Source organism: Mchenga conophoros, linkage group LG5, assembly GCF_057382185.1.
Source record: "Mchenga conophoros isolate Kocher_MC1m ecotype Shallow Benthic linkage group LG5, M_conophoros_male_GT1.1, whole genome shotgun sequence".
NCBI classification, from domain to species: Eukaryota; Metazoa; Chordata; class Actinopteri; order Cichliformes; family Cichlidae; genus Mchenga; species Mchenga conophoros.
This window is the reverse complement of record NC_140530.1, coordinates 28,072,197-28,094,999: the sequence shown is the minus strand read 5'-3', so window position 1 is coordinate 28,094,999 and position 22,803 is coordinate 28,072,197. Positions and strand designations below refer to the sequence as shown.

At 37.6% G+C, this 22,803-nt stretch overlaps 1 protein-coding gene across 2 annotated transcripts; it reads right to left on the bottom strand.

The window, feature by feature from the left end:
- Positions 1-385: 385 nt before the first annotated feature.
- On the bottom strand, positions 386-13,778 carry LOC146574773 (gamma-glutamyl hydrolase). 2 transcript variants are annotated; one of them, XM_085274688.1, is made up of 10 exons: positions 13,591-13,778; positions 13,305-13,454; positions 11,972-12,086; positions 8,187-8,237; positions 7,220-7,304; positions 6,920-7,058; positions 6,646-6,752; positions 5,097-5,187; positions 4,476-4,613; positions 386-2,527 (listed from the first exon to the last, which is right to left on the bottom strand). In XM_085274688.1, exons 2-10 carry the CDS (start codon positions 13,417-13,419, stop codon positions 2,406-2,408), a joined length of 963 nt encoding a protein of 320 aa, XP_085130814.1. In that variant the 5' UTR covers positions 13,420-13,454; positions 13,591-13,778; the 3' UTR covers positions 386-2,405. The 2 variants fall into 2 exon arrangements, with proteins under 2 accessions (XP_085130814.1, XP_085130813.1); XM_085274687.1 differs by having other exon boundaries at positions 13,305-13,489; positions 13,591-13,776.
- Between the last annotated feature and the right edge of the window lie 9,025 nt (positions 13,779-22,803).

Genomic DNA, 22,803 nt, shown 5'->3' with positions numbered 1-22,803 from the left:
GGGTGCCCAATCCCGGTCCTCGAGAGCTACCGTCCTGCAGCTTTTAGATGCATCCTTGTTCCCACACACCCGAATCAAATGAATGGCTTGTTATCAGGCCTTTGCCAAACACGATGGCATGCTGAAGAGGTAATCAAACCATTTGATTCAGCTGTGTTGGAGTAGGGATGCATCTAAAAGCTGCAGGATAGTAGCAGGGCATATAGGGCAGCCCTGCCCTATATGAAGTCATTCTTTTTTTAACAAAACTCAAAACAGAGCCAATTAATCTTTCAGTCATTTCTTTTTAACACTGGGAAAAAAATCACTTTACAGTACTGGTTTTAAACATTGTTTCTCACCCCTTTATTTCATGACAAAACAATGACTCTTGGATAGACTGAAGTTTATTTAACTCCCTTTATTGTCTAATCATCTGACACATGGTACAACATACAAACAAGACAGCAACCTCCACCAATCGTACATTCAATACATGTATCAAAAAAAATTAAGATGACTAGCTAAATAGTAAACAAAATTTGGACAAGAATGAGCCTTTTTAATTTCATGTACTAGTTTTAGGAAATTTGCTGATGGGAAAGTTATGAAATCATACTATAACTTTTAAGAGTTCAGCAATTTTAAAATCCAAAATTCATGTACCATCTGTTTGATTATACTTTGATTGTATAGTCCTACTAGCATAATTTAACACCAGTTAATGTCAATAGAAATATTAAACCTGACAAAAACAACCTGCAAATCATCAGAGAAGCATCATTCTCAGTCAATGTTTTACAAAATATACCATTTCTTAGTAAAAAAATAAAACACTTGGATGCACACCTATGTCCAAAACAATACAATCAAGGTGAGATGAACTTACAACAGATACTGATACTTCTTTTTAAGAATAAAGAGCTTAATAAAGAGAATAATAAAGCTCTTAAAAAAAACTGAATACAGTGGTCCCTCGCTATAACGTGGTTTGCTGATTTATTTTATTTTATTTTTTTAACAGCACATTGACAATGGTCTACAGCCAGGACGCAGAACACAATCAATCTTGTGCCGTGTTATATAAATTATATGCACTATGCATTCAGCTTGTCAAATTTACACAAATTGTCGATCGCTTAGAGTGTGACTCTGAAGTGCTGTACAGTATGTTTGTAAGTTTTCTCCCCAACAAACACAACAATGCTGACCAAACGTTTGGTACCGTCAAAGTCAATCACGGGTGCCTTAGGTTTCATTATATAATACTGGACTCATTTTTCTACGAAGGTTTGAATTTTGAGAGAGTTTAAACGAGAGAAAAGTGTATAAATGTTCATGCCTGTCTGAGAAAAGTGTATGAAGTGTGCTGTGAGGGGTTTTACAGACTTAAAACATCTATAATAATTGTAAAAAATAAAGTTGGCTACTTCACGGATTTCACCTATCACAGGTTATTTTTAGAACATATCTCCCGCGATAAACGAAGGACCACTGTACTTCAAAATGAGATGGTAGTTAAAATATAATTTTGATGACATATGCTGGATGACATGAATAAAAATATGAACTACACACTGATGTTAGAGGATGGGTTGCTGTAAATTATTGTATTATTGTAACAACAGTTTGTTCATAACTGTCAATAATACTGTGCTAATAATAAACATCAACGTGAAAAATTGGTGAGTCAGTGTTTATTGATCATGCCCATTTCATCTTTTTAGTCTTTGGTTATAAAATATATACTTAAATAATATCTTCTTGCTCTGTTAAGGTATCTACTCATTTTTAAGTGCTGTAAGCTCAAATAAATACATTGGGAAGAAAGAAAAATACATTGGAAGTTAGGAATTTACTGGTCCCAGGCTTGGTTTATGCAAACGAATCAGATAAGACAATTACCCATATACCAAAAATGGTGTCTTAATAGATCCTAACCCCAAAGCAATGCTGTCAAAAAATAAAGTGAAAGTAATAAATAAATTAAAATCAAACCAAAAAAAAGTTAGCAGCATACGTTAAGGATCCTGCAGGTGGCTTAAACACATTCTGGAATAAAAATGATCAGACTAGTAACTCACCCCTCCCCCCCAAAATTGCAAGGTTTATTTGGATTAAAACCAGTGCTAACAACATGTCTTGAAAATACTGCAGGAGAAAAAAAAATACACTTGTTGAGCATTTCCTTTTTATTTTTTCTCCCAAATTAATTACTTGGGACTTTATTTGCATTCTGACATATTTTCAGCTATCATCTATCACTACATTTCAATCACAGTTTCATTTCTGCATTTTATCTGTGACTTGATTTCTTAGGCCACTGTATGTTGAAACTCTATCAAGTTTAAAGCAGAAAATTAACCAAGATTTGACTAACTTGGACTAGGCTGTGACCAGGTATGGTTCATCTTCAGCACTGATCATCAATCAAAGTAATAATTCTGCACAAAAACAGCATCAAAGCCTCTGTAAACAGGAGGAAAGTTGTAAATGAGAGCTTTGTCCTCCTCATCAGGACTGGGGTAATGATGGTGGTTTTTCATGGCTGGAGGAGAAAAAGGAGGAAAGAAAAGACAACACAAAGTAGTGGAGTAGTTTAATAATACAGCAAAAAGGCTACTCTCTTTATAAAAAGTGCTGAATGACTGTTATGCATCAGCAATGACTTAAACATAAATGAACCATTTGCTGCATTAATTCACAAATTCCAAAATGTCTTACCACAACAAACATCTCAAATTTAATCACCAAGTTAAAAATGTCAGTGTTTTGCTCTGCATCAGAACTACTGTTTCTAGGCAATAACAGTGTTTGTTGAATGTACTTTTTTTTTTATATTAAAAAAATATATTTTTAAACACACAATATGATCAAATGCAATTTCAGTGATGGGATCTAGAAAATCAAATGATTAAAGTTTTAATTTTGAGAGGTATAAAACAAAATATACTGCTCAAAAAAACAAAACAAAGGACACTTTTTAAAATCAGTATTGCATCAAACTACCGACTACCATTTTTGATTTGCTGCAATGAAATTTCGGACTAGCATGCCGCATCATTTTTCACTTTTTTCTGTGTGAGAATTCACCCGTTTATAAGTTGATAATTTTAATTTCCATCAAACAATGTAACATCCTTTAATTCCTAACACACGCCATATCAGTATAGCTATTAAACATTTTTCCCCTATTGAGATCTGACATGTTTTCAAAGTTTCTTTAATTTTTGCAGCAGTGCATAAAAGTGGCTGTAAATCGTAAACATGTTTGGGGATCCTCTCAAATTAAAGCCAAATGTCTGTGCTTCAGTGTTATCGTGGGATTACCTTGGCCTCCAGTAACACTGTGAGGAATTTTGGAGTCATTTTTAAACAGGATACATCCTTCAATGCAAACATTAAGAAATATGTGGGACTGCTTTCTTCCATTTGCGCAATATCTCTAAAATTAGAAACATCCTATCGCAGAGAAAAACTTGTTCATGCATTTGCTACTTTCAAGCTCGACTACTGTAATTCTTTATTATCAGGATGTCATGAAAACTCCCTGAAAAGCCTTCAGTTAATCAAAATACTGCAGCGAGAGTACTGACAGGGATTGGCAAGAGAACATATTTCTCTTAGATTGGCTTCTCTTCACTGGCTCCCTGTTAAAATCCTTCTTCTCACATACAAGGTCTTGTATAATCATGCCCCATCTTATCTTAAAGACCTTATAGTACAATATCCCCCCAGTAAAGCACTTCCCTCTCAGTCTGCAGGCTTACTTATGGTTCCTAGGATATTTAAAAGCAGAATGGGAGGTACAGCCTTCAGCTTTCAGGCCCCTCTTCTGTCTCAACCAGCTCCCAGCTTGAATTTGGGAGATAGACACCCTCTCTACTTTTAAGATTAGGGTTAAAACTTTCTTTTTTGACAACGCTTATAGTTAGCGCTGGATGAGGTGACCCTGAAGCTACCCTTAGTTGTGCTGCAATAAGACCTAGGCTTGATGCACAGAGCATTTCTCCTTCTCTCACCCCTTTTTCATTCACCATGTGTTTATACACCACTCTGCATTTAATTATTAGTTATTATTATTATTATTCTCTGGCTTTCTTCCAAAGCATGTTTTTTTGTCTTGTCTCCCTCCACTCACCCCCAACGGTGTGGCAGATGACTGAGCCTAGTTCTGCCAGTGGTTTCTTCCTGTTAAAAGGGGAGTTTTTCCTTCCCGCTGTTGCCAAAGTGCTTGCTCATAGGGGGGGTTGTCTGATTGTTAGGTTTCTCTCCATTATTGTCTTTACCTTACAATATTACAGCAAGTTCCTTGAGTAAACTCTAGTTGTGATTTTGTGCTGTATACTTTAAATAAAATTGAATTGAATCAAATCCTGATTATTTCATTTTCAAGTCTACTATAGTGATGTGTAGAGGCCAAATTATTAAAAACAAAATACGTGATTGTCCTAATATCTACAGGCTGGACTTGGATTGGACAGACTTTGTGTTACCTTCAGAAACAAAGAAGCTGGCAGTGTAGAAGCTGGCCCTTACAGCGGAAACAGAATGAATCATTCCTGGCTTATCTACCCACTCAAAAGGACTTTTCTCTGGATGCCATTGCACAGCATAAAATGGGTAATGGTTGGCTGAAAACAAGAGACATTATTAATATTGTTATTTCAAATCATTGTCATCAGCACAAACTTTTAAAAAATAGGTTCATCAACACAAAATATGTCACAGCAAATTTAATTCCAATGTTGTTTCCCTAAAAACAAGTTACGGCAGTGGTTCCCCAGCTTTTTTTGCTAGCTAGGCCCCCCTGTTTTACAAGAATATCTGCCCACCCCACAGCTCTGCGCCCCCCCACTTTGGAAACCACTGAATCATGGAGTGATCAATTATATTTAAAACAAGAAAAATATGAGTGACTGTCATCAGAGAGTTTTCCTGTTGGACTGATCCAAGGTTTCGAGTTGTACAGTGGTGCTGCCATCTGGTGGATAGTTATGCCAAATTTCATGCTGACCTCAAATTCAGATAATTTTTTTTGTGTGTTTAAGACAGCAGAATAGAATCCATTATGTAATGAATGGCATGGAAACTACAGGGTAGTTAATACATGTTACCTTCCATAGTAGAGATGAATTCTTTCTTTCCATCACTGTTAGTGGACAGGATCTTGTAAAACCTCCTGAGTTTGGCATTTCGACTGTAATTCTGTAAATGGAATGGTAAATGATAAATGGATTGGTTCTTATATAGTGCTTTTCTACTCTGAGCACTCAAAGCGCTGTATACAACTTGCCTCATTCACACAACCATTTTTTTTTTAAATATCCTTTCTACGCAAGTGCTTTCTATCTAACATTCACATGCATTCATACTTAAGTGAATGCATCAGAGAGCAACTTGGAGTTAGTATCTTGCCCAAGGATATGTGGCACGCAAACTGGAGCAGACGTGGAGGTTAGTAGGTGACCTGCTCTACCACCTGAGGTACAGCCACCCTAAGTGGTTCAAAAACACCAATTATATATTAATAGATGCATTTCATAATAAAATAATGTTTTTTTTTTATATTTTATCATTCACAATCTACTGTTTGAATATTTTACTGTATACAGTAACCATTTACTTTCTCCCGTTTGGCTACAGCAGGCAATGAGGTGTGTTTAGGGTGACTTTGTTAATTTGAGTTTCAATGAAACTGCCATATACAGGCATTTGTTTCTACACCTTTATTTTGTTTGGGTTTACTGTGATAACCATCATGCAACATGTTTACAATAATACAGTTAAGTTATTTAATTTCACTTAATGTGTGTTAAAATCTAAGTAGTATTATCTTTTATGTTTAAGAAACGGTGATGTTGCTGAATTGCTTTTGTTTGGTTAGTTCTCACGATGATGACGACGCTGAGTGATCCTGTCACTGAACGCTGAATAAATCATCTGTAAACAAGAACTTGTCCGTGTGGTGGCTGACAGGAGCAACAATATCTGTCCACTTTTAGACTTGTTGAAAGACAAATGTGGAGCCTCATTCTGGACCTTCTGCAGACCTTTCATGTGCGTGTTTGCAATTTATTTCTAACAACACCAAAATTTGAGATACAAGCCAATAATTTATTTGGTCAAAAGAAGCGCAATTAGAGCACATGTTCAATCTCCATTTATATAAATTATATGTACAATGTGGAAGATGATAATTTTCTTAACGGCACACATTCATGGAAGAAAAGCTTACATTTCAGCTCCTTTGTTGCTGAGGTGCACTGTCATGTTAGTATGCTAAAGTAGAAAACTAAACATAGTTTATGCTTATGTTTACTTTCCACCCATAAGTACTTCACCAGAAATTTGTAGTAATATCCAATTTCCCTGGGTAATTTTGGACAGTTTTCAGGACAGTTTTCAAAGGTGTTTCAGGTGTTTCTTGGTTTAAGTACGATGGTACTTATGAGACTGTATTTTAAAAGAAAACCCCCCCAAAAAAAACAAAAAAACAAAAACAAAAAAAAAACAAGGAAAAAAAACAGATCCCTTGCAACCTGTTCTACTTCCATTAACAGATTGGTATATAATAAACATTTTAAAAGTTTCAGAAAAAATAAATAAAACAAAAACTTCACCTATGACAGGAAGAAAAGAAAAAAAAGAAGAAGCAGAAATTACCTGCATGGACAGACTCCAACTGTGGAAGTTTGCAGTGATGTTTTCACTAGCCAAAGACCGCAGCAAATCTTTGGGAAAATTCCGGAATAATCGGCTAGATGGGGCCACTAGCGGATGGATACAGATTTGTGTCACAGAGAATGACAAGGAGTATATTTTCATGGAATAAATATATAAAAATATGCTAATTTGAATGACTCTGAAAGAATGTAAGCCAACTTGTATCTAACCTGACAAAATAACCAAATGGAATAACAGAAAGTAACAGAAAAACCTGATGTGAGTGTCAGAGGTAGAGCCACAGCCTTAGTATCAGTAAGCGTGAGGAGGTTTTTGTTGGCAGTCAGGACAGTGAGCTGCTGGAAGCCCTGGCAGGTTCCCCAAATAGGGAAGTAGTCTCCAGCATCATTGCCCTGCAGGACCAAGGAGTGAATAAAGACAAGGTACCAATACATGAAGGCAATGGCCATTATTTTTAAGCCTAAATCTTTAGATAGCTCTAAAGATTTAGATATATAAAAAAATCTCAGGGTCGTCAGTCCTGATAGACAGTTAAACAAATCAAAACCCATACCTTCAGAGCCAAGTTGTAAAAGATCTTGGCAGCTCGACTGAACTGTGACGTCTGAAGATCTACATCTCCACCTGGCAACAACAACCTGAGGAGCCACAATTTAGACAAATAAGCTAGGAGGTGCTTCAATGGAATTGTGTCTACCTTTTCAAATTTGTGTAAAAGCAATAAGTACAATGCCTTCAAGTGTAACTCTTAATATCTCATGTGTTAAAATTACAACCAGTAAGCATATAGAAATGTTAAAGCCAGACATTATAGATACTAGAACAAAGGTCTGAATAACTTCTAACGAAACTGGATGGATGCAACTGATGTGCAGCAGTGAGAAAAAATTTATGGTGTGCAGTTAAATCATGCCTTTTGAACATACAGCTAAGCTTCATATTTCTGTCTATTTCATTAGAATATACTTTTCATTCACCAAATCACATGCCAATAGAAAACGAGTCATTATCATGAAAACTAACTTGAGGTTCAGTGACTGTCAGGTTTGCCAACAACCTGTTCTCTATCATGCTTAGACTCTCTAACCTACATATGATGTGTGTAACAAGGGAAAGATCCCCACAGCGCAGCTGATGTGTGTGTACTTGTTAAGGCACAGCACATGTGGTGGTCTAATAACATGAATTGACATTGTAGCGATTAAAGCACTATGTGCCTGTAGCGTCTTTGGTTAACCTTGAGTGTAATATCTTTCTAAGCGGCCTGGAGTCAGAAAGATATTCTCTCCACTCAGAGAACCTTGGTTACAAGGTAATCAACCAATCTACAACCTAAGCCTTGACCACCCTCTGAAGCTTATGAGCCAATCCAATAACCTATGTTGCTGCAATATAACATAAAGAAAGCTTGCAGTACAAATTAAGTGTAAATAAAGACAATATCTGTTTAAGACCTATGATTACACCTTATTCGAACTACAACAAAATGCGTTCAGTATGAAAGACAACGGTCAACTTACCCGTTTATTGAGTTAAATATCTTGGCGTACTCTTCTTCTGTGCGATTGATTCTGTTAAAAAAAGAAAAAAAAAGAAAACAAGCAAATGTAAGAAGTAAAATCCTTGCCTATGAAGGAAAATCAAATTAGTTATTAATCACATTTGAGGAACACTACTCTTATGAGACAAGTCATTTTGTCAGGTTTAAAATTATAGATTTAAAAAAAAAAAAAAAAAAAAAAAAAAAAAAAAAAACCCACACACACACACACGCGCACACACACACACACACACACAAAAAGCAAACCTGAAAAATAAAGAAACGTTAGAGAAGAATCTCCAATCCCAATTCACTCCATAAACATTTGAAGAATTACACATTTTGTTTTCTAGAATTTTGCCTGTACATACCATGATGATAGATTTTAAATTAAATACTCAAGATAAAAACACAACACAGACTTTTTGGCTTAAATGCCTAGGAATTATAGCTATATTTATATATCCTGATCAGGCATAACATTAAGACCAACTGTGTAATTGTGTTGCCCCCCCCCCCCTTTTGCTGTCAAAAGAGCCTAGACTCAACGAAGCATGGACTCAACTCCTGAAGGTGTGCTATATCTGGCACCAAGATGTTAGTAACAAGTCCTGTTAAGTCCTGTAAGTTGGAGGCTGGGGCTCCCTGGATTGGATTTGTTTGTCTAGTTTGTCCCACAGCTGCTTTATTGAATTTAGATGTGGGGAATTTGAAGACCCGGTCAGTATCTCAAAGTCATTGTTGTGCTCCTCAAACCATTCCTGAACCATTTTTGTTTCGTGACAGTGCGCATTATCTTGGTGAAAAAGTTAATAGCTATCAGGGAATACAGTTTCCATCAAAGGGTCTACATGGTCTGTAACAATCCAAATTTATTTATAAAGCACTTTAAAATACTTAGCACAGGACCAAAGGGCTGTACAGTAAATAACTTAAACAATGCAATGTTAACAATGCTTAGGTAGTTGGTATGTTCCCAAGTAGCATCCACATGGACCCAAGATTTCCCAGCAGAATATCACCCAAAGCATCACACTGCCTCGGCCAGCTTGTTTAATATGCTTTTGGGCCTTTCGTTGACACGTAAGCGGTATTTTGGATCACTGAAAACAGATTCTTAAAAACTCCTGCCAGGGTGGAGTTTTCAAAAAGTCACTTTTTGCATTTATCTGTGGACGAGGAAAACGGAGACTTAGTCACGCAACGTCAAATGTGTGCGCCTTTTTTGACGACATGCTGTGCGCCACATTATTATTTATGTGAGATGCATTTCTACAATGGCAGATAAAGACAAAAATACTGTTGCTGTTACTATCTGTAGTTTTTACAGGCTTACATATACACACGCAATTTTTTGAAACTGCACGTGTGGACGGGTTTTTATTTAATTTTTTTAACGAAAATGGAAAATCTCTCTTTTTCAAAAATACCCATGTACGGGTGGACGCAGCCTTAAATAACAGAAAACAAAACCATCTTTATGGTGTAATTATTTTACATGTAGTTATTTTTCTTTTTTTAACTGTGTAAGAATATTCAACGTGCCTGTCTGTGCAAAATGAGTTTAAAAACAAACAACTGTGGGATACTGTTTGTCCGTGATTTATACACGGGGAACAATTTGTGGCAGGATCAGCCTGACATTATTTGTATCCCACTGTAACTTTACTGTATAAAGAGCTAACATCTCCAATATTTCAGGAGTAGTTAATCATTACAACAAGTGTTTGTGAACTAAGAATCATGAATGTGGGATACTGTTTGTCCGTGAAACACGGATACCTACCTTGGCACCATCGTTGTGCAGCTGAAGCCAAAGGCAAGATATGCTTCATCATATTTTCTAGTCTTTGGCTTGAAAGGAAGTTGGTTTGGAAGCATATTTGGCGGTGCTTCATCTTCTGCTTTGTGTTTGTGGGGAACCCTGTCAAAAACCTGTGCATTACACTAGCAGTGTCCAAGCATTCTTTTTTCATTTTTTTTTATCCATACCATGCCCCCCACTTCGGGAATCACTGCCCTAGCAGGTGCCATAATGAAGAGATAATCAATCTTATTTACTTATGTTAGTGGTCATAATATTATGTCTGATTGGTATGTAGTCTACAACCAAGAGATGCTTTCATAAAAGTAAGTACAGAGTGTTTAAAACATGGTGCAAACCAATGGTTACACCGAAGAACGGAAAGGCCAGGTGAGAAAACATTAAAAAAAAAAAAAAAAGTTTGGCCATGTTCTGCACTACAATTCTTTAAACAGATATTCTCTCTCTTTGCAAAATATTGCAAAAGCAACCCAGATGTATCATGAGGCAAAAAAACTGGGATACTCTTCAATGACCTGGTCAGTCACCTGTCAGCCCAACAGAGCATACCTTTAAGTTACTGCAGACAAACTCAAGGCAGAGAGAGCCACCAATTCCTCTGACATCGTCTTATTAATCGTTAGCTTACTATGCAAACATGACAAGTGAAATCTCCCGCAGCAAGCTTAAACGTGTGAGAGGTTGATCACAGAGAATCGCTGAGCTTATGTGAGTGCGTGTGTAAAAGCAGCAGGATATATATTTGACTACGATGACCTGGATGACTGAGAACCTTCACAGACAGATATATATTTTATATATAAGACCAAGAGCCAAATAAGACAGGTCAGGGTGAAGAAGTGACAGCCAAAGAAAAGCTTAACACAAAACGGAGAAGTTATGACAAATCAGACTATAAGGCAAAAAGAAAGTGCAGCTTTATGGTTTCATGGACAAAAGAATTTCTGTGGCTGCGATATGACGAGCTAAATAACCAGGGCTGCACATAAGTGGTCCGCAGGTGCGCATTCGCTGTCAAAATAAAAAACACGCACAAGGGTTAGGGTTAAATTTAAAAACTGTACTTTTGAGTTAAAATATATATTTATAATTTTAATAAATGACAAATTAAAAGGGCATGAACATTTTTTTTGTATCGAAAAAATATCGAACCGTGACACCAAAGTATCGAACCGAACCGTGAATTTCGTGTATCGTTGCACCCCTAAAAAAAAAAAAAAAATTATATATATATATATATATATATATATATATATATATATATATATATATATATATATATATATATATATATATATATATATATATATATATCCTGCTAGCACGCGTGCCACTAATACCATAGACACAATAATTAATATTTTGTATTACTTCTACCACCCCATTTAAAGGAATCTTGTCTTTTGGCATAATGTCGTTCGCATTCCAAAGGTACCACCATTTCAATTTTGATTAACAGCTAAATCATGAACATTCATGATGTGTTATAATCCAAACAAGGTGGAATATCGTTATCAGTAAAAAGAAAAGTATGATGAGGTACTAAACATATGATGTGCACTAAGTGGCATGTGGCTCAAACAGTACTGAGATTATTGCAATGAATTGAGTCAGAGCCAATTTCTTAATCACCCGAAACATTTGTTTTGTACAGACAATTAGTCAGAAAAAAAACACTTATTAAAAAACATATACAATTAAATGACTACTGTGTAAAACAATAAGTTGTCTGGTCGAGTAATGAATTTTCGTTTTGTATGCAAATCATATGTGAATTGTATGAGTGCTTCAAGGGGTGCTGAAAGAGACAGAGTAAATGCATATAAGAAATACACAGCAAACACATAGAGGTCATGAAGGGACCTGATGACCACAGGTTGGTCTTGGTGCACACAAGTATTATTAAGGATAATTTCCTTAAACTCATCTAACTTTCTTACCGAATAGGTACAACCCTGGCCCCAGCAGCCTCTAGGTATTTGACATAGGAGGCAGCTATGTAAGAAGACCCACGAGCAAACTGGTCCCATGGAAGGTTTTCCTGTGCCAACACACCTAGCAAGAACATAAGACACATGATATAGCAGATATTACGAGAAAGAACTCAAACAGTTAAAGTGAAAATGTTGTTTAACCATGGTTAAAGTTAAAAAGTTCACTGAAAAGGACAGATTTAGACAGGACTGTCATACTAAAAATGCCTAAAAAATTAAAATAAAACAACCCACCAAGGAGTCACTTTTCCTAAATTCTTTTCTGTGTACATAGTTGAAAGTGAACAAAGTAACAAATTTTGCATAGTATGATTTTTCATTCTGGGCTATCCTTTTTAAAAGAACACACTTTGAGTATTGTAAAATTAGATTAATATGGCCTTTATCAAAAACAACCAATTCAGTTACTAATGAAGTGAGATAATCTAATGAGTAAGCAGAACAATACTATTAAACTATAAATTAAAAGAAGAAAAGAGAGAAGCTAAGGGGTGGAAGTGAAAGCAGTGGGAGCAGCAGTCAACAGTTCGTTGAGACCTCAAATTCATTTCTTTTTGGGCACAGATATTCAAATGCCCCTGTGAACGCCAGCTGTTGGTTATCTTCTTTATCTGAACATCGCTCAAATTTATCTGTGAATCGTGATATGATTTTATTCTTTCAAATGTAGCCAAAGCTGAAGTTATTGTTAGACTTAAAATCTTGTGTCTATCCAGCTACTTCCTCTAATTGAAATCTCAGTTGAATTGGATTTAGCAATGAAACAGGTTGGGTGCATTACAGCAAAATTAGGTTCTCCGGCAAAGTGCAACATTAAAACTTGTTGATCCAATACATAGCATAGCCTCAATTAAAGGACAGGTCAAAAATACGTCCCAAGTGGGGTTAAAAGCAATAGGTTAAATATAATCTATTTTCTTATCGTTATTGATAGCATTAACACCATTAAACTTAAGAATGAACAACATATAATGAAAATGTGACTTGCACTGATTTTTTCCCCAAATATTGGACCATGGCAATAAACACAAAGCAGACATCTTGAGAAGACAACCAAAAGTCTATGATCAAAAACATAATATCTCAATATAACAGCGCGTAAACCAATCCACAGGGAAGACATCCCCTTCCTCACTCACCCCCCAATCCGTGTAACACACCTTTTCTCGAACGTTCCAGACGAGAATTACATAAGACCCTTCAACTATCCACGTGTATAAACGACTTCTACGGGGACCAGTACTTACTAAATACAACCGTTCATGTGACCAAATCTTACCGATAATTGGTCGGTAATTGAGCTGCTGGCGGGTTCTTCCTACAGCACACAGAGCGGGTGAGAACCAGAGGCAGGCGGTCAGCACCGCGAAGATTGCTGCAGCTGTTCGAGGCATTCAAAACACCGCGCACAATTCCTAAAACAAAACCGCTGGAGGGGGCAATCAATGTCAGCTGGATTGCAGGCTGGAAATGAAAGATTACAAAAGTTTGTTGCTGTTTTGCCTGTTAAAATAACAAACAGCTGACAAAAAGGTTAAAGCGTTCATTAAAATGAGCAAAATTACAATGAAGCAATCCCAGAAATGATGCCGTCCTCCGGGTGCTGATGCTGTGCTCCAGGAGGTCGTCCGGCTTCTCTCGCAGTCCTCCTACTTTCCTCGGTCTGTATTCTGAGGTGTTCCGACTATCAAGTCAGTCACGTGTGGCACTCGCCTGCAAAAAGCAACGTCATCCTGAGTAGCCTCCTCCTTTCTGGTGCGTCCCCATTAAAAAGACAGAGATAGCGCGATCAGACGGCATCGTCAGACTCCTCCTCTACACAGGTACAGCTAAATACTGGGCGTTTGGGTTTTAACAAAGAGAAACACTGAGCATGTATGAGTCAGCTAAGACAAAATAGATTGCAGAATAACAGAGATGATTATAATTAAATGCAAAGTCGCCCGAAAGCATGTGGAAGTGTGACCCACAATGCAATTCCAGAAAAAAGGCAGAGGAAAACGTTTGGGAGAAATAATAAGAGTTATAATAATAATAATAATAATAATAATAATGATAAGAATGATAATAATAATAATATCCCCAAAGTTTGATTCTGTTCATCTGGACGTAGCGTTTTCAGTGGGAGAAACGTTTCGTCACTCATCCAAGCGACTTCTTCAGTCTCAGCTGACTGTAGGTTTTCCCAATCTTATAAACAGTACATTTGCATAATAACTGAAACCAGCCCACTGAAGGAACAATGGCCTGGGAGATCAGTTCCTTGATCATTAATATGCAAATTCGCATGACCATTGATTAACAACCACTGATCAAAGTTCATTGATCAAAGCCCACTGATCAATGGCCATGAGTACTATTCACAGAGAATTGGGGAATGGCTGCAATCACAGCATTGTAAGATGGCGAAAGATGTACCCTTAGGCCCCCTCCTCGATTCAAAGATGGTCTTTCCCTTTTGACTTAAATGGCCTCCTCTACTCCTCGCTCAAACTAGCGTTCCTCCCTGTCCAGAATGTGTACATCCTCATCCTTGAAAGAGTGTCCACTGGCCTGTAGGTTTAAATATACTGTGGAGTCCTGGCCTGACGAGGTGAAAAAATAATAATAATTAAATAATAATAAATAATAATAATTATAAAAGGAAAATGATAAAACAGATAAATCCACTCACAACAATTCTTGTTTTTATCCTTAGAGCCTCAGTGTGTCAAAGCCCTTCCAGTGGCTACACCTGCTTGACTTCCACCACTACCAACAGAGATGGCACGGAGCCACACCGGTAGATCCTTCTACTGACTGATAATTGACCACAGGGAGTTTTACATCAACAAGCTGATTTATCAGAAACCTCCCTGACCTTCCTTCGCCTTTTGTACCATAGCCCAGCACACCCAACAGCGATGTGGAGACCCTTCAGCTGTCCCTCATATGGTTGAAGTGGAGGGCTCCAATTGACTCCATGCAAAAAAAAAAAAAGGATGATGAGTCTCTTCAAAAATGTTATATTCAACTGAGTTCAGTGTTCACTACAGACGTTACGACTGACCGCCCTGTAGACCTGAGCAATGAGATTACTACCTCAGAAACCCACGTGAGAAACAGTTTTTTCATAATCTCTGAGGGGAGATGGCCTCAGAGATTAGTTGTATTTCTTGGAAAGAGGCCAACTAGAGGAGGTCAGGCATGATGTTGTTCATGTTAAGATCAACCTCAAAGTCTAGCAGAAGGAAAAGGAGAAAATGAAAATGAAAAAAAAAAACCTCCAAATGGCAGCCCTAACCAAGCGTCAAGCTCCTGGCTGGAGAAGAAAACAGAATGATTTGACCCAAACATCTGAGCTAAGGACTGCTCCAACACAGACAACACTGTTGATTACAAGGATGGCAAAACTGGGGGGAGGCACAGGACAAACTCGAACCTACTCTGCCTCAGGTGACTCCTTAAGTTGATAGCACCACACCCACAGCACACACAGATGATAGCATATAGCCTATGTTCACACTTATAAGCTATTCCCTACCTTAAAGACAAATTCGGTCTCTCTAACTCCTCCACAGCTCCGTTTTCACTCTGTCCGGCCGTCAGGACACACAGTATGAGAAAGTTTTACTTTATCACTTGCATGTAATAATGAATTAGAGGAAATCTAAATTTAAATATGCATTTCGCCTTTTGCCTGCTGTCAGACATTTTTAATAAGCTATGATTTATTGTGCTGGGGTATCAGATTATTTTGACCTCTGAGGACCTCAATGTAGTTAAACCTGGAGGGTTTGAGCCTCTCTCTCTCCCTCTCTCTCTCCCTCTCTCTCTCTCTCTCTCACACACACACACACACACACACACACACACACACACACACACACACACACACACACATTTTTGTCCCCAGTCAACTATTATTGTCTTACCAATGTAGACTCACAGCTGGTAAGATAAGTGACCTATTTAGGAGGCCAAAAAAAAGATCCATCACACACTCTATGGTAGTTAGATTTCACTAAAACTAAACTAAATAATTCATAAAGGATATATTCATAGTTTTAATATATGTTAGTTTGGTAAAAAAAAATACAACTTACATGATGAGGGTTTGATGCACATGTTTACTGAGAGTTTAGACGTCTACAAGACTATGAGACAGCCAAAGGTTCAGTATTTTAATTGTAATACCTATACTGAGTTTCTTTAAATTTTGCCTGTGTGTGCCCTCCATAGCATAATCGTTAAAAAAAACACAAAAACAAAGCATTTACAGACTAACTGAAAACAGCAAAGTTAAAACAGAAATAGCTAGACAAACTAATTACAAAATGCACACACACCCATTGAGAGCAATTGTACCCTTATTCTTTATACCTCTATGGGAGAAGATGGGGACTTTGAGAAACAGTACTACAAACTCTTTGCTTTACTATAACAAGTTTGTTTGAGTGAGAACATAAATGTGCAGCTAACACACACACACACTTGAACATTTTTGATGTATCAAAATCTGGTCGTTGTGTGTGAGGAATGACGTGTGTTTAGGTACGACTTTATTGCGACAGAGCAGCAAGGTGTGATAGAATGATTTACCTGTGTGCGTCATGGATGAACTAAGTGATTAATGTCCTGATATGTCTTATATATGCACTGGCGTGCACAGATAGAGACGAGGTGGTGCTGAAGCACTTGCCCTTTTGCCCTCAGTCCAAAAAAGTGCCCTTTTGAAAGACGTGATTTTTTTTTTTTTTAAAGCTGCGCGATTTAAAAAGGTGTGAAAATAATGGCTTGATTTGTGCCCCTTCTTCAAAGACACCCGAACCCTGTCGCTTTTTCACTGTCACCGTGTCACGTGAACACGCTTGCAGTTCATTTGTTGTGAGGCGTGTAGCAGCGGCATGACACAGGACTACTTGGAGTAGGCATAGTAGGCTAACTATAGCGACTGGGAGCCACGGCGGACAACACGGCAGCTCTTTCCCTTCCCAACCAGTCAGGTAACCCATGAATCGAGTGAAATTATTCTGTTTGCCCTCTAAGACCAACCTGCAATTGTTTTGTTGTGAAGTAGCCTGTCAGAAACTGCACATGACAAACTTTGCCAGCTTACCCCTCCATCCATCCATATGGATAAACAAAAAAACGACACATTTAAAATGTAACCTAAACCATTTAGGCAACCCCACTCTCCATCAATTCCGACCTTTTTGCATACACTATTGAAAATATCACGTTATGCTATAGGCTAAGGCTACATGCCGTTAGGCAGAGGGCTCTTTTGAGCCCATTTTTCGTTACAAATTTTAGGATGATCTCACGGAAATCTGTGAATAAATACAAAGTTTTCAAACTGAAGTCAGTGACGGGAAGACATCACACTTTTTAGAGATGGAACTGCAGAAAAACCTAAAACCTTGACATGATTATGAATAATAGAATTATGGACGTTTCTCCGTTTTTGTGGATTAGCCTTTCCATAACTAACGTCAACTACTGTCCTACTTTGGTAAGATTGAAATTAATGTCTTTGACTGTCTTTAGTAGGTGTCTCCTGTGAGAAAGTTAGAACACCGTCCAACTGTCTAAAGATGCAGTCTTTAGCCTAACTGGTTGTTACTGACTCAGCGATGCTCGCAGACATTTACGCACTGTGTTGTGACCTGATTGTGACAGAACAGTGACGTTGTTATTGGTAGTTTGAAGGGTACGGTGTTGGGGGTGTTAAAAGTTTTGAGAAGCACTGGTTAGACATGTTAATTTTTTTTGGTGTAACATATTGGCAACATTAACACATTAATTTGCTAAAGGAAAAATGGGCAGTTCCCAATTGCCTGTGAAAACGACCATTCTGCCCTGTTCTTGTAATGACCACAGTCAGTCTTATTCGTTCTCATACATTTTGGTCTATTTATTTACTAATTTCAGCAAGCATAATGCCTAGGAAAGAGAGGCTGAGAAAGGAGAAAATAAAAGTCAAATTGCATTTAACCTGTGCGATTTTTTTTTATTATACAAAGAAAAGGTTTTCCACATATGCAAAAAGTGCCCTTTTTTCCCCCTGGAGCACTTGCCCCCCAAAATGTCTGTGCACGCCACTGTATATATGCATACCTAAGTCTGGCAAAAAAGCAGACACCACTATGTATGAAAGACAAGATGCAGAATGAGGATCTCATCTGAGCTTGATTGACGGTTAGCTCGGTTGGTTCCAGTGAGTCACACCTGATTCTGAGTGATAGCCTGAATTGTACTCTACTCCTGACTGGGTCCCTACTTATAATCCAGTCAGGAGTAGAGTACTCCAATACTATTTATTGATGTTTTGTCTCTACTTTGTTTCTCATAACCATTGTTACATTCTTACGATGCCTATTCCACGTAAAAACAGCAACATGCTTTCTGTATGACACACAGCAATGACCTAGAATAAACCTGTCTAGATTTTTACGTCTGTTGTTTGTGCCATATGTGTAAATGCACTTGTGTGATCAATGAATGATCAAAAAAGGAGGAGAGTAATGGAAAATGATAAGATTATGCTCTTCTCAGTGCCAAGGTGACCTAACTGAAAAGAAACTTTCATAGTATCATGTTTTGTCTCCATATGATCTTTTAATACAAGATATGCTCAACTGTACAAGTTATCTTTTGCACAGAATGTTCTGACTCTGCTCTGTGACCACGCCAAGTAGATAACTTGTGTCAATAAATTATTCTGTGCATGTTATTATTCTTTGTCTAAACCCACGCAGACTGCTGCTGCGCTCTAAATTGTTGTTTGATCCCTTTGCAAAGGCAAATTAAAACCCTGGAAAGAAAACCTGCTTAGGTGTAAATCAATTGATTTCAGATTTCCATAATGAGAGATGATAGACTTTCTGATTTAAAGTACCTTCAGAACCTGCAATCCATGTAGATAGGCCTTGCCAAAATAAAGAATATTTTTATTCTTTTCGTTTCGGGACTATTCCACCTTATCACAGTATGGCAGCTGTGATTTACACAAACCAGCCTAATCCTGCTTTGTACATTTTGCCCACACTGCATCTCTGCTGTAGTTGTGTTAATGTCAAAAGTTCTGCTGACCTGCACATTATCAACTTCACTGTTGTTATATGCCTTATTTTCTGTATTATGTCAGCAGGTTATTTCATTGTACACATTGGCTTATTAGACCAATTGCTGTTCTTATTGGTTTTACATTCCAACCTATTCAATTTTCCTTTTAAACATAGATAACATCATCTATGTATGTTAGAGAAAGCAGGGAGTGTGTTGGCATTTAAGCACTGCTCAGCAAAGGTGCCCACTTTAAAACTGCCCTTTCTGTAAAGTCTGTCATTAGGGAAGTGAAGGCATATCCTCTGCTGGGCTATTGTTATCTAAGAGTTAGAGAAACAGAGAGAGATTGAGCTGTAGGTGAGAATGTGTAGGAAATGTGTTGAGAGTCAACACTGCGGCAAGGAGAAGTTGTTTTAGAGAGTGCGCATGTGCATTCTGTTAATTTGATTAAGTCAGCACTTTGTGTAGCAGGTAATACATGGATCAGTGACTTCACTTACATTACACAGTATTGCAGATGGACAAATTGCACTGCATCACTACTGACTAACCACAAGAGGCCGCACTCTTCCACCAAACAACCCTCAGCTTAATCCACAGTGTCCTTTTCACTTTGAGCGTTGTGTTTCAGGCACACTCAAAAATCACCTCATTCTTCAGACACATTGATTGTACAAGAATTTATCCCAGTCAGTAAGTAGTGGCCTTTTCAGGCCGTAACAAGTGTAGTCTGAGCTACACGCTGCTGGACTGTGAAACTGTGGAAACTCTCCTTGCTGAAAGAAAGCAAGCCTTGCTGTCAGAATAGGTGAAAAAAGATGAAGAAAGAGATAACGAAGGTTTAGCAAGAGTGACGGGTCAAAATATGACATTTGTTTAACATAACTTCTGCTAGAGTGGTAATTTAAAACTAGTTTAATACACAGGCCTACATGTAAGTGATCCATAGGAAAACCAAACCAAAGTTCTGAGACTGCATCTATATGGTCAGTCTTTCTTACTTACTTACTTACTTACATGAACTTGTGAATAAAACTCTATTAATTGACTTTTGACCCATAATAGACTGGTGATTGTTAGCCTGTCTGTAGTCAAATGTTGTAACCAATGTAAAGCTTTCATGGTTTGTAAATTCTTGCCAATTTGAGTTTGATCTGTTTATCCTTTTTCTTTGAGACACTGTGATACATTCAAGGACAAATGCAATATGGGGTTGATATTGTGCTTGACAGTTTGTGTCATTTAACATTTTAGAATAAATTTCATAAAACCACAATTTTAACTACTGAAAGCACATATTCAGTTTTGCTCGTTGTTCAGTTTGTAATGGTGAACATCTTCATCAAAAAAGTGAGAAACGAATGTTCTACCCTTTTGTGTATGGTCAGACTGATGTACACTGAAGTGCCACTGGGACTGCTTTAGTAAACAGTGACAGTAGAGTTATAGAAAATGAAAGTTCTAACATCATAATTTAGCAAAATACTGTAAATACCAAGACACTGACTTTGCAGCATGTTAAATAGAAACCCCAAAGGAATGTCTGCTTGCATGGAGTTTAGTGTTCCCTGATGTTTATCACCAGATGTTGCTTTGTTGTGTTACTTATATCGATTTCTGTATTTGTTGGCTTGTTGTGTGTTTACAGTGCCACCAAGTGGTAATATCTCAAGATAATTAACAAACAGCTGATGCTAAATGCTCCTTCAAATGCTGCTCTAAAAACGTGGTGTGCACTTTTGTAGAGTCAGCCTGAATTTGTGACCAAATATCTTTGTCTCTCAGAATCACTTAGTATAAAATGCAAAATACGTGAATTCCCAATAGAGTACAATTCAGAAAAGTGAGAAAACATGTTACAAAATTAGCAGCTAACTATGGAATTTATTTACCCAAAATTACCAGATGTATAATCTCAACAAAACAACTAGTTACAGCACTCACCAAAAAAGTAGAAGAATTCTCCTCTGATGAACACTGTATATGTTCCTAAACTACTCTGTTAAACTTCGACTGTTGGACATAGAGGCCAGACACAAAAATCATTCAAAAAAGAATAAAATCGCTCAGATTCGGACAGCTATCAAAGGCATTCACATTAGCTTGTATACGTGAAAGTTGACAGACAGAGACGCGTGACAGAGCTTGAGTAAGAAGATCAAATGGAGCTTACTTTTTGACCTCATCATGCCTGGTCAGTCACAATGGGATGTAGCTGCGTAGTGATGCTTGCCAGTTTGTAGATTCCATAAAATTCTGAAGTACAACTCTTGTGCTTTTGAATTGGGATTTTGTGGAAGTTTTAGAAGCTGTGCTACATTGCTCAAAGGCTACCAGCATCTCTTAAAGTAGAATATGTGATAAACACATCGACATTACAAAAAACAAAAGGAAGAAAACATGAAAACCGAAAAAAGCAAAAGCAAGATTATAAAACATGACTTAGTCCAGTAAAGTTCTAATTAGTCCTAATTTGTTTTATTAGAAAAACAAAACTGATGGTTTCCTGGTTTTAGAAATTCTACTATCTTGCCTACCAACGTGGTGGTGTAAACTTGGGTTATTAAGCTAATGCATTATAACTGCATGAAAAACTTTTGAAACAGTATTGGCAAACATTTGCTGTTGAGCTCATTTGGGAATGACCAGTACAACCCATTTAAAATGAACCAATTTAATGCAGATGACAGTTTTTTCTTTACTTAGTGTTCCCTTTATGTAATCCACACCCCAGAGTTCATTTAAGAACATAATAACCCACTGTCCTGGCTATTTCTCATGATGGCACTTTTACACAATGACTTGCAGACAATGTCAGCTGTAGTTATGTGTTATGTTGGAATTAATGTCATTCTAATTTTTAACTTATACAGTTTGGTCTTAACCCTCTCAAGGCAGGCGTTGCAGATTTGCAACAAGTAAAAGTTTTTTTTACTCAGAAGTACAGTGGGGCAAAAAAGTATTTAGTCAGCCACCGATTGTGCAAGTTCCCCCACCTAAAATGATGACGGAGGTCAGTAATTTGCACCAGAGGTACACTTCAACTGTGAGAGACAGAATGTGAAAAAAAAATCCATGAATCCACATGGTAGGATTTGTAAAGAATTTATTCGTAAATCAGGGTGGAAAATAAGTATTTGGTCAATAACAAAAATACAACTCAATACTTTGTAACATAACCTTTGTTGGCAATAACAGAGGTCAAACGTTTACTATAGGTCTTTACCAGGTTTGCACACACAGTAGCTGGTATTTTGGCCCATTCCTCCATGCAGATCTTCTCGAGAGCAGTGATGTTTTGGGGCTGTCGCCGAGCAACAGACTTTCAACTCCCGCCACAGATTTTCTATGGGGTTGAGGTCTGGAGACTGGCTAGGCCACTCCAGGACTTTCAAATGCTTCTTACGGAGCCACTCCTTTGTTGCCCGGGCGGTGTGTTTTGGATCATTGTCATGTTGGAAGACCCAGCCTCGTTTCATCTTCAAAGTTCTCACTGATGGAAGGAGGTTTTGGCTCAAAATCTCACGATACATGGCCCCATTCATTCTGTCCTTAACACGGATCAGTCGTCCTGTCCCCTTGGCAGAAAAACAGCCCCATAGCATGATGTTTCCACCCCCATGCTTCACAGTAGGTATGGTGTTCTTGGGATGCAACTCAGTATTCTTCGTCCTCCAAACACGACGAGTTGAGTTTATACCAAAAAGTTCTACTTTGGTTTCATCTGA